The 12567-nt window shown below is 48.8% G+C and overlaps 1 protein-coding gene across 4 annotated transcripts in view; it reads left to right on the top strand.

Annotated features, from left to right (window-relative positions):
* ASAP2 (ArfGAP with SH3 domain, ankyrin repeat and PH domain 2) overlaps positions 1-8992 on the top strand; it is a 192767-nt gene extending 183775 nt beyond the window's left edge. For all 4 annotated transcript variants that reach the window (XM_044292527.1, XM_044292525.1, XM_044292526.1 and 1 more), the window contains 4 exons: positions 6387-6451; positions 7012-7115; positions 7644-7766; positions 8408-8992. In XM_044292527.1, the coding sequence (XP_044148462.1) occupies positions 6387-6451; positions 7012-7115; positions 7644-7766; positions 8408-8482 (367 nt within the window). In that variant the 3' untranslated portion in view covers positions 8483-8992. The remainder of the gene's footprint in view (positions 1-6386; positions 6452-7011; positions 7116-7643; positions 7767-8407) is intronic.
* The last annotated feature ends 3575 nt before the right edge of the window (positions 8993-12567 follow it).

Here is a 12567-nt window from a genome sequence, read left to right as displayed (position 1 = left end):
ATATATTGGTGCTATATGTTGTATTAGAGAAGGCAAAATATAATGGTATTGGAAGTGCTAGAAAGGCTCTTCTATATCAATGTGGTGTTCATTTTATGGCCATAGTAGCTTTTCATCTACGCACATAGGTCACTGATATAGTAGTCACGAACTTGCAACCTAATTTCTCACCCATATTCATTGGGGGACACAGAGACCTCTAGGAGGCGACACTAGGCTGAAAACTGTTAGCTCCTCCCCTGGCAGCCATACCCTCTCCAGCCTGGAGAGACAGCTTCAGTTTTTTCTAGTGTCAATAGGAGGCAAGACCTCCCTCTGCAGGGAATTTCCTGAAGATTTTTTATTCTATTTTTTTTTTTTCCTTTTTTTTCAGATGGGAAAACAGTTGTCGCCTCGCTTCCCTGTTCTCCCAGGGTCGAGTTGCGCCAATGCCGGTCACCCGCACTGCTGCCTCCCCCACAGAAGACAAGGTGGACAAGGGCAGCCTCGCTCCCTGCATCCCGCCAGCCAAGGCTCACAGGGAGTGCAGCGCAGCAAGGAGCGGCACATAGACGCATTTATCTTTCTCTACCCCTTCGGGAGCGGATGCCAGGTGCGCTGCTCCTGAGGGGGTTAACCACACTGCGTTCGGCCGGCACCAATTCGGTGCTCAGGCCGCGATTTTTGCCGCCCTGCTCAGAGAATATGGCGGCCAGCAGGGCGGCCGTTCACACATGCGGAGGAGCTCCGCCCCTCGACACCTCCCACATTTTACTCCCCTTGGAGCGGACACCGCCGCTGCGGGAAGGGGTTAACCGCCCTGTGTTCGGCCGGTGATTTTTGCCGTATGGCGTCTGCCCTGCTGGCCAGTTTAACATGCGGAGGTGTCTCCGCTCCCCGACACCTGCCACTTTTCAGTACACCTCTTGGAGCGGACGCCGTCGCGCTGCTCCGGAAGGGGTTAACTACAGCGCGATCAGCCGCATCGGTGCTCCGGCCCGCGCCTTCTCTGCCCGACCCCCGCTATCAACGGCCCGGCCAGTTTGGGGACACCCCTATTCAGTCCGGCCGGTCTGTGACACGGCCAGTGCAGCAAGGTGTGGGGGGGGGGGAATCTCTGAATAGCCACGCTGCGGCTTGCTGGGCCGCGGCCTTCGTCCCTGGGGGCGAGTTCTTCCCTCCCCGCCTGCTGAGCTGCTGCCGCCTTAACCCTTCATGGCCACCCACCATGGCTGGCACCTGATTATCTGAGTGCACTGTACCTTCCCTTAAGTGCACTGTACATGTGCAGAAGATTTAACCCCTTACTGCATCTTGTCACTGAGGCCGGTTTCCTAGTTTTATTTAAAATAAATAATAATAAAGGATATGTCCGTCCATACGGGTCCCCCTCCTCAGCCACACTCGCATAGTTCCCAATACCACCTCCAGGCCGTTTGGTTGATGATTCTCCACCTGGGCAATTCAGGGACGGACCCCTGCAGGATCCTAATCCGTCCTCCTGGGCCGTTTTGGTTGATGATTCTCCACCTGCGCAATCCAGTGACGGACCGCTGCAGGATCCCAATCTGTCCTACGGGGCCGTTTGGTTGATAAATTCTCCACCTGCGCCATACAGTGAAGGACCACTGCAGGATCCCAATCCGTCCTCCTGGGCTGTTTGGGATCCTGCAGCAGTCCATCACTGGATTGCGCAGGTGGAGCATCATCAACCAAACGGCCCAGGAGGACGGATTGGGAACCTGCAATAGTCCCGCATTGGATAGTGCAAGTGGAGAATCATCAATTAAAAACGTCCCCGGAGGACGGAATGGGGATCCTGCAGTGGTCCCTCACTGTATGGCGCAGGTGGAGAATTTATCAACCAAAACGGCCCCGTAGGACAGATTGGGATCCTGCAGCAGTCAATCACTGGATTGCGCAGGTGAAGAATCATCAACCAATCTGTCCTACGGGGCCGTTTTGGTTGATAAATTCTCCACCTGCGCCATACAGTGAGGGACCCACTGCAGGATCCCAATTCCGTCCTCCGGGGACGTTTTTGGTTGATGATTCTCCACTTGCACTATCCAATGCTGGACCACTGCAGGATCCCAATCCGTCCTCCGGGGCCGTTTGGTTGATGATTCTCCAGCTGCACAATCCAGTGACAGACCACCGCAGGATCCAAATCTGTCCTCCGGGGCCGTTGGTTGATTATTCTTTACCTGCGCAACTCAGTAAAGGTTCTCTGCAGGATCCCAATCCGTCCTATGGGGCCGTTTGGTTGATCATTCTCCACCTGCGCAACTCAGTGAAGGATCCCTGCAGGATCCCAATCTGTCCTATGGGGCCGTTTGGTTGATCATTCTCCACCTGCGCAACTCAGTGAAGGATCCCTGCACGATCCCAATCTCTCCTCCGGGGCCGTTTGGTTGGTAAATTCTCCACCTGCGCCATACAGTGGAGGACCTCTGGGATTCCGAATCCACCCTCCTGGTTGTTGGTTAATAATTCTCCACCTGTGCAATCCAGTGGGGTCCGCTGGAATCTCCCATCCACTCTCCGGGGTTCTTTGGTTGATAATGCACCGTCTTTGCAACCCGGTGGAGAGACTTCTGGGAGTTTCCGTTCCACCCTTGGGTGGTTTGGTTGATAAGTCTCCGCCTGCGCAGTCCACAACTGCCAGGGGCGAGATTCTGAAGGGTAGCCCTATGCGCAGACGAACAGCAGCAGGGCAATTTTCTCCTCAAATATTTCCGTTCCCCTACTCTTCCTCCCAAAATCATGCTCAGACACACCCTCCCTCACTGGGGCGGGTCCGTCCGGAAAGAGGGGAGAATCTCTGATCTGAGTCCGAAGCAATCTTCAGTGATTGCGTCTCGGTGGCCAGCAGTACTGTCGTATGCATTACCCACTTCCTTTGGTGGTGTAACTGCACTACTTCAGGATACAGTACCTGCTTTATACGTTGTCCCCTGCCATAGGTGGACTAAGGACACTGACTTGGGGTTCGGGACCTGCCATATGCAGATCCATCAGTGGCGCGGTGACATTCTCACTGGTTTCATTATGTGCTGTATGCATTACTCCCTTAGGTGCACTATTGCACTCCACGGGGTACAGGACTCGCCATATCCGCTTGTTCGCTGTGGGCATTTGCCCCCCCTTCTTAGGTGGGGTATTCTCCCTACCACTGACCAGTATTTGCCGTATGCTCACACCTTCCTTAAGTAGCTGATTACTCTACCATTGAATACGGTTCCGACTGTCCGCTATCCTTCCATAGGAGGAGTGTTGCACATCACCGTGCTTCTGTCGCATTTCCCCCTTCCGCTAGTGTTCCACTGGCGGGGAGTAACTTAACATCTTCTGCGGAACTACGGCTCTAGGTGCCTTCGCTTATTGCTAAGAGGGCGTGGCTACAGTTGGTTCTCGCAGGCGCCCGACACTCTTGCCCTAGTGTTATATGGGTGCCACCAGTGGATACGGTGGCTATTCATCGTTGCATCCTTCTTTTGGTATACTCTGTCTTCCAGGGGGTTCCTAGCATCACTTGTGGATCGGTGGCTTCTACGGGTGTTCCCTCTTCTGCTGGGATTTGGGACTGGCATTGCAGTGTGACTTCCCTCGCCTGGCTTCCTTCTCGGGCGGAGTTCTTTTGGCACGGCCGCTTGATCTTTGGCTACTTCTGTATAGCGTCTGTCTTTTACAGGGTAGGGGCTTAGACCTAGCCTATTGCTTCTCCTGTCTTCCCCCTATGGCTCGTGGTTCATTGTCACCCTGTATGCCTTGGTAGTTCCTACGTTGCTACCTTCCCTCACCTGCGTTGCATGGGGTATTCGTTTGGTGCCTTTCCATTCCAGACACGATTTGGTCCTAACTGGTGGGCTGTGCCGCCCTCCACATTTTTCCTCCTACAGGGACTCTTCCATTGGTCCGGGTGTGCTAACGGTATCTGCACAAGGGCTTCCGCCTTCTCTCCAGAGCCAGAGATCCGGACGCATCCGCCATGGATGTCCTGATTCTCCTTGGCGGGAGTTTCTTCCCTTCCTTCTCAGGGTTCTATGGAAGGTCAGGATGAAGGACACTCAGACGTATCCTAGTCACTCCAAAACTGACTCATCGTGCGTGATACGCCGACCTCGTTCTCCTGGAGACGTCCCTTGATCATTGCCACTCAGAGACGTCCTTCTTTCAAGGGGTTCAGTCTTACGTGACCTTTTCAATGATGGCGTGGCTATTGAGACCGCCGTTCTAACATGGAGGGGGGTTTTCGACAGCTATGATTCAGGACAGGAGTTCTGCATCGCCAGTATCTGTTCTTGGACCTGCAGGTCCTTCTGAGGCTTCTCTGAAGCCAAGACGTCCCCCTCACTTTGGGGTTTTCTCTCTCCCTTCCACTTTAAGGGTTGGACCTTTGTTTAGCCCTTGTTCTTTGATAGGTCAGGGTTGGCGCTTCCGTCTTGGGCAGCCTTCCAGGTTCCCTGGTGCCCGTGGGAATCTTCTTTCAAGAAGTGGCACATGTGGCTCCTCTGTATTTTCCTTACAGCCTTGGGATCTAAATATGGTTTTCTTTCCTTCGTGCCCTATGGAAGGGAGTCACATTTTGGACGTTGTCAGTGCTCTACTCATTTTTAGCAGCCTCCAGTCCCTTTCGGCGTACTGACCCACTTTTTCTGTCTGGAGGGTCATCGCTGGGGATTGGTGGGCCCCAAAGGGCGATTGCACGTTGGATTCGGTCTGGCAGTGCTACAGCTTGCCGCGCTCGGAGCAGGGTTCCACCCTTAGGTGTCACGGCTCACTCCCCCAAAGTGATGGCCGTTTTCTCGGGCTAGGAGGAATTGCGCTTTAGCTGCAGAGTAATGCAAGGTGGATCCAGTCCTCCTTGCACATGTTCGCAAGCAGTTTCCAGGTGCATACTTATGCATCGATGGTCGCTCCGTGGGCCGCGGGTCTGAAGGCGACAGTTCTTAGTTGACTGCACGGGCTTGCTTCATGGGTCTGTGGTTTTTCCCTCCCTATTGGACTGCTTTCGGACGTCCCATGGTCTCTCTGTCCCCCAATGAATATGTGCGAGAAAACGAGATTTTTGTATAACTTACCAGTAAAATCTCTTTCTCGCTCTTCATTGGGGGACACAGCACCCACCCAGTATCGTTGTTCGGCCACATTTGTGGCTGTTGCTGGTTAGAACCTGGTTCGGTTCTCGGCATTGTTGCTGTTCCACATTGTTTCGTTGGTTTACTTGCTTCTCCTACTGCTTCTCACAAACTGAAGCTCTCTCTCCAGGCTGGAGGGGGTATAGCTGCCAGGGGAGGAGCTAACAGCTTTATCTAGTGTCAACGCCTCCTAGAGGACATGGCTATACCCATGGTCTCTGTGTCCCCCAATGAAGAGCGAGAGAGAGATTTTACTGGTTAGTTATACAAAAATCTCGTTATCTAATGTGGTTTTTGTAGCACCTTGTATAGAAAGATCTGCTGTTTAATCTCTTTCATAGTAACAGTATATATAAAGTCTCTTCTATGCCAGCTTAATATTAATCATATATTTATAGCAGCTGTTCATAAGGCGTACAGAAATCACTTGTATAATTGTAACGGACTGATAATTATGTTACCGATCCTTGTAATAGTGGAGCTAAATTGTCATGGCTGCCAGGCGTGATCGGCTTGCTTTTACAGCGTCCCACGTGATTGGGATCTGTTACTTTGATCCACCGCGGAAAGGCCCGTTTGTATACAGCCTCGCATTGGTTACTTTACCGCAGGAGACCAGCGAATGTATGACTGATGAAAATAGTTTCCTATTGCGCTGGATTGTTCCGTTATATAAAGGCAGATATCCGATCTCAAGTGTTGGGTGACTGCAGTCAATCTTTAGTCGCTTCTATTGTTCGCTGCTTATGAAGTTCTCACCAGACGCGTTTCAGAGTATCTATGTCCTTCTTCAGTGTGATGACACCTTCACGGCCTGGTTCTGTCAAAGTGGAGAGGGCGCAGTAGTTGCAGAGAGAGTAGAACCTCTAGGTGTAATGGTAATGCCCCTGTTGCTCCTAGAGGCTCATTTGAATATAATAAAACATCACTTTTCTCAGCAATACAGGCACATATGAACATGGGACCAAACACAGATGTCTTCAGCTGCCAAGCGCACATGTAACAGGTCAGCCAGTGTCTTAGGTACAAATCTGCTGACATATCGCCTTTAATGTTTTCATAGGGAATACAGAAATATAGGAAGGCTTTATACAGTTTTCCTACTAGTGAGGACGAGTAGTTTGTAAGAAGTGATCTTTGTGTCTGACTCTCCACATCTAGTAGAGCAGTCACATAATTAGTCCTCTAGCATAAGCCTGCGCTGTAGGTCATCATAATCCAATTCTAGTCTTTAATAATAATGTGTTTGTGTTCCATTTCCATCAGGGTGGAGAAGCCTGCCCCCATGGGTAAGATCCAGGCAGCAGCCCCAACATCATCACCGAATCCTGGTGAGTCCCGTGCACTGGTGTCCACACATGTAACGCTTCCAAAACACAGATGTTAGCGTGAAATCACTTAAAGGGGTTATCCCATCTTAGACAATGGGGGCATATCGCAAGGATATGCCCCCATTGTCTGATAGGTGCGGGTCCCAGAACGGAGCCGGGGAGAGTTGTGGCTGGAGGACCCCGGGTTTCCCAGGGTCCGACCACCACCAGGCACAGCTCCCTGCCTCTCCCATTGAAGTGAATGGGAGCGCACCGCACATGCGCGGCCAACGCTCCCATTCATTTCTATGGGGCGGCTCCATAGAAATGAACGAAGGGCGGCTGAGCATGCGCAGTGCGCCCTCCTCCACTTTCTCTGCTCCATTCTCCTTTCAGACAATGGGGGCATATCCTTGCGATATGCCCCCATTGTCTAAGATGGGATAACCCCTTTAACTTTTTTTTTTTCCCGTGTGTATTTTACAATCTATAGCAGTGCATTTTACATTCACATGAATTGAACTGATTCTGCCGCAACTCCCTAATACAGTTACATTTAACTATTTGTGTCTTGTCTACAGCGACAGGAGATGGTTTGTCTGATGCCCCCTCTAAGCCTGGACCTAAGCCCGGTACCACAGTGCCTATACATCCGCCTGCACCAATGCCACGCAAGTCTCAGCTGGCAAGTAACATGAGTGACAGATGTGTGGGTGACTGCTTGTATTTATTGGTAATATTTACAGGGATCCCCTCTAATCGACACTCACCCCTAAGGGTGTTTTTTTTTTGTTTTTGTTTTTTTTGCTTTAGGCCATAACTCTCTGCACTGCTAGTTCATATGAATGTAATGAAGGAGAGCCCGCTAGATTAGCCAGAGCAGAGCGCCCCTATAAGGAGCAGCACTCTCAATGACCTGGCTTCTCTGTGCATTTACATGAACGACCCATTGATCTCAACAGATCCCATGTAATGGAATGTAAAAGATAACTAGGAGTCCATGCATGGAGCCCCCATGATTAGATCATAGCTGGAAAGGGGTTGCCCAAACCAGAGAACCCCTTTAAGAAAGCAAATGATCCGAGCCCTTAAACTGTACAGACTGTGATGAAAGTAAAGTGCTCATCTGACTTAGGCATTTCTTTTTTTTTTTTTTTGCTTTCTTCTTGGCTCCTCCACCACATTTATAAGTTTATGGCTCATATATCTATAGGTGAAGTTGAAGCCGAAGAGGGTGAAAGCAATATATAACTGTTCAGCTGACAACCCGGATGAACTGACGTTTACAGAGGGAGAGATCATTGTGGTGGATGGAGAAGAGGACCATGAGTGGTGGGTAAGTGTACACCTCCAGTACTACTCTATAGCGGCTCCTGGAGATGGAGAGACCCAAGTTTGTTGCTGAACATTAGGGTATAAGGCAGACTTGGTGACTCAAAGCCAGCCATGGCGGACACTGACAGTCAGTCTGACACATTCAACACTTGCGTTCGTACTGGTACTTTGAGGGTCTGACCCTTCCCTTTTCCTACGCCTAACTTGGAGGCACAATGTTTTGTAGGTCTAGATCAGCTATATGTAATGATAACTTTCACTTAGTAATTCATTGCTTCATTTTGGAGAAAAATACATTTTTATCCATATGCAAATGAGCAGGTAAGTGCAAGGTAGGCGTGCCCAATCCATCACTTTGTGCACCCCTCTCCTCCTGAATTGTCAGGGCCAGACGAGATGACTATGCAGGAACCCAGCTCTATCCATCAAGAAGGTGAGGGAGGAGCAAGGGTGCACAGTGCCTGGGATCTGCCCCCAGTGCACTTAACTGCTCAGTTGCATATGGATTTAAATTAGTTTTTCCTCCAGAATGAAACAGTGGATCCCTAAGTGAAATGTCACAACATGGCAACTATGAGATATAATGATATAATCTACTGTATATTATGTACTAATGCCTCATTATTCTTGCCTACATGCCAGATCGGACACATAGATGGTGAGCCGTCCCGGAGAGGAGCCTTTCCTGTGTCTTTTGTACACTTCTTTGCTGAATAAGCCATCCAGTACTGCAGCGGATCTGTTCTCAGCCCAGCAGGAGGCCTTCGAGGAGGAGCCAACTCCACAGATACCGCAACGCCACTGACCAGCGTCCACCCGCTAACACTCCTATGCACTGACTTATGCTGAGACTCTCCCATCCAATGTATATTTATTCTTCCTGTTAAGGAAATATGTTGCCAATCGGATGTAGATATTCCTGTGAAACACTAGAGATTTCCGCCGTCTTCTCCTCCTTGTATCTTTTGTACCCTCCTAGCTTTCTATGACCAGTGCTTTATAAAAGCTGTCTCTACTCCTAGATTCTTTCCTTGTTACAGAGGAATTACATTGCAGGGCAATGCACTCTCCACTCACCTGCAGCTAAATGGTTAATACTCATAGGAATCCATTTTGTTTTTCTACGTACTGTAATTAACTTTACTTTTTTTATGGAACTAATCGTTTAGCTCTGTGTGATTTGCTAATAAATAACCAGACCAATCCAATAAATCTCTGTACTGCCTACTTTATATCTAACTTTTATATAATAGTTCCTCTATTGCCAGCATGTCACTTTACGCTCATAGGGGGAAACTTATGCCAGAAAAGCGGCTTTAGGCCCCTTTCAGACGAGCGAGTGTCACACTCCGGACTCACAGCGCAGCACTCGTTCTGAACTTCCAGCACTGACTGGGTCACATAGCATTATATTGATTTATGATGCTATGTAAACCTTACAGTTCTGGAATAAATAGGATAACACTGACAGCATTATGTCAGTGTTATCCAATACATTCCAGACCTCTAAGGGTTATATAGCATCATAAAATATGTTTTTTTTTGTGCTTGCCTGTAAAATCCTTTTCTCGCTGAGTTCATTGGGGGACACAGAAGACCATGGGTATAGCTGTTGCCACTAGGAGGCGACACTAAGCAAAAAAAATGTGTTAGCTCCTCCTCTCAGCTATACCCCTCCTGCAGACACTGAGCTAATTAGTTTGTACAAAAGCAGTAGGAGCAGCCAGGAGAAGCCAACCGAAAACAATAAAAAGGAAGAAAACAGGAGATGGGTCATTATCAAGAACCAGAAGGACCCATCTGGGAGAACCAGCAATGAACATAGCTGCCCCCCCCCCCCCCCCTTCCCCCAATGAACTCAGCGAGAAAAGGATTTTACAGGTAAGCACAAAAAATCCTATTTTCTCGCTTGTATCATTGGGGGACACAGAAGACCATGGGACGTTAAAGAGCAGTACCATGGGGAGGGAACAAGAACAGAACAAATCCAAGGCCGGTCATAGGGCCCCGCCCAGAAATGCGGGGGAAAGACACCCCAAGAACCCTGAAAAGGCACAGGAAAAACCACTTCCAGGAAGGCCAGCCAGAGAGCGGCTGAATATGCAGAGGCTCTGGCTGGGCAGAAGAAAGAACAGCCTAGGGAATATAAGTCCCAGCTTAGGAGACTTCAGAAGTGGAGAGCACACCGATTATCCACAAGATGGACAAGAATGAAGACAAGTCAGTCACCAGAAGCAACGGAGCAATTGCAGAAGATACCGGAGAGAAATACGTAGCCTGGATCCAGAAGGCTGCTAAGGAGTGATGCCCATGGGTCAGAACCCCAGGAAAAAAAAGACCCTAGAGCCATCAACAGTCACAGCATTGTGTGAGAAGAAAAAAGGAAACCACTCAGTGGAATACTGTTCGGAAGAAGACGAACTGCAGATGTGAGAAAACTTGCCCCCCCCCCCCCCCCCATGGGGAAAGAAGTAGGAATGCCCGAAGGCAAAGGCTACACACACCATACTGGACTGCCAGAAGAGAAGGACACTCCAGCGTGATCATGACGAACAAGTCGGGGCTAGAGAACCTGGAGGTCAGGTATGAGAATGGCCCACAAGCCAAAATTCTTGAGGGACTGAAGAAACCCAAAGGGAACAAGGCAATGGAATTGACCCAAAACTGCCCAAAAAATTGGGGAGTAACCTGACAGGGAAAGAGTGTCAAAAACAGACAGACTTAATCGGAAGATGCAGACAGGAACCCGAGATAGGAAAAATACTGCGCCAGGAACATATTAGGTATCGCCGCATCTGTAACGACCGGCTTTATAAATATCTCACATGATCCTCCCCGTCTGATAAACGCCATAAAACAAAAAAATAAAAACTATGTAACTGTCAAAAAAAAGCCATTTTTGTCACCTTACATCACAAAAAGTGCAACACCAAGTGATCAAAAAGGCTTATGTCCCACAAAATTGTACCAATAAAACAGTCACCTCATCCCGCAAAAAATGAGCCCCTACATAAGAAAATCGCATAAAAAATAAATACAGCTCTCAGAACATGGAGACATTAAAACATTTTTTTTTTTTGCTTCAAAATTGCTATTATTTTCCTTAAGTGAAATAAAAAAAAAAGTTGACATATTAGGTATTGATGCGTCCGTAACAATCTAATCTGCTCTATAAAAATATCACATATCCTAACCCTTCAGATGAACACCGTAAAAAAAACACAAATTGCCAAAAAATACATTTTTGGTCACCTAACATCACATAAAGTGAAACACTAAGCCCCCCAAAATAGTACCAGTCAAACAGTCACTTCATCCTGCAAAAAATGAGACTAACTAGGACAATCAGTCAAAAAATAAAAACCCCACAAAGCCCCAGAAAGAAAACTGATAACACAACCAACACCACCTGCGCAGGCACCCCCCAGCAGAAAGGGAGCATGCGAGAATCCATTGGCTATGAACACTGGCCAAGCAGGTAGTAACAGTATGTGGGGGGCGCAACTACTCGCCCTGCGGAAGGGGAGAAGTAGAAGCAGCCGGTGCGGCTTATAGAAAACCAGAACTTAGGGGTGACAACAAGGGCAGGACGACCGCTCGACCCGGTGATGGGAGCCATGTAGACAACTCGCATATGCAAACTGAATAAGTGCATACCCAAACTCCACACGGAGGGAGCGCTGATGCTGTCACCGTGGTAGATTGTAGAGGCAATGCGGTACATGTAAAGGAAACAAGGCGCGCTATAGAAATCGGTATGTTTTATACCAGGTACAGAAAACGTAATAATGCCCAGGCGAAGTGCCCCCTGAGGAAGAAGGAAATGTAGATACGATCACAATTACAACTAGCAAGAAGGCACCATGTCTAGAAGGAGGAATGCTGTATAGATACCGCCAAAATGCCCAGGCCGAAACTCCACATGGAGAAAGGGAATGTGGAGAAAACCATAAATGCACTCCACCTGAGAAGGAAGAAAACTGCCAATCAGAGCAGACGTTCCACCTACGGAAGGAGCGTGGACGAAGGGCGTGCCAATGACAATCAGCCAAATGAGTTTCCCCCCACATGGACTCAAGGCACGAGGAAAGGTATGACGAATATCAACGGCCTGTTAGAGGCTGCCACGTAGGTGCCAGACACCAATCCAAACTAAAACCACCTGAGGCAGGGGATAGTGTGAAGCAGTCACAGTACCCAGCCACCTATGATGGGGGGGGTAAGGCGATTGTAGGTACCAGTGTCTAGCCAATAGGCCACCTATGGAAAGGGATGGCATGCAACAAGGAACAAATGAGAGTAGTTACGGTAGACAATGTTGAAGCAATTACTCTAACCAAGAAAGATGGATAATGTAATAGGAGTAACAGTTTCCAGTGGTAGTGGAATTCTCCGCTGACTGAAAGGGGGGAACCGAAAAAATTTACAGGGTCCACTAGAAGTGCAAGCACTTCTGGTTGTGCAACTACTCCATCAATGGGGGAAAGGTAATGCTACAGGATCTCTAGCACGCAATTGTGGTGCAACTAATCCCCCAATAGAAGGGGGAAAACCGACAGGACAGATGATATCCAGTATGAGAGTAATTACTCCGCCTGCGGAGGGATTAATGCGACATGACATATGGTATCCGGTGGAAGTGCAATTACTCCGTCTAAGGAAGGAGGGTAATGCGACAGTCCGTACAAGATCGAGTGGTAGTGCCATTACTCTATAGAAGGAGGGTAATGCTACAGAATGTACAGTACCCAGAGTAAGTGCAAATACTCCCACTACGGAAGGAGTAATACTACCTGAAGCAT

Source organism: Bufo gargarizans, chromosome 4 (genome assembly GCF_014858855.1).
Source record: "Bufo gargarizans isolate SCDJY-AF-19 chromosome 4, ASM1485885v1, whole genome shotgun sequence".
NCBI classification, from domain to species: domain Eukaryota; kingdom Metazoa; phylum Chordata; class Amphibia; order Anura; family Bufonidae; genus Bufo; species Bufo gargarizans.
Note: the sequence above shows the minus strand (reverse complement) of the source record. Positions and strands in the feature narration are given on the sequence as shown.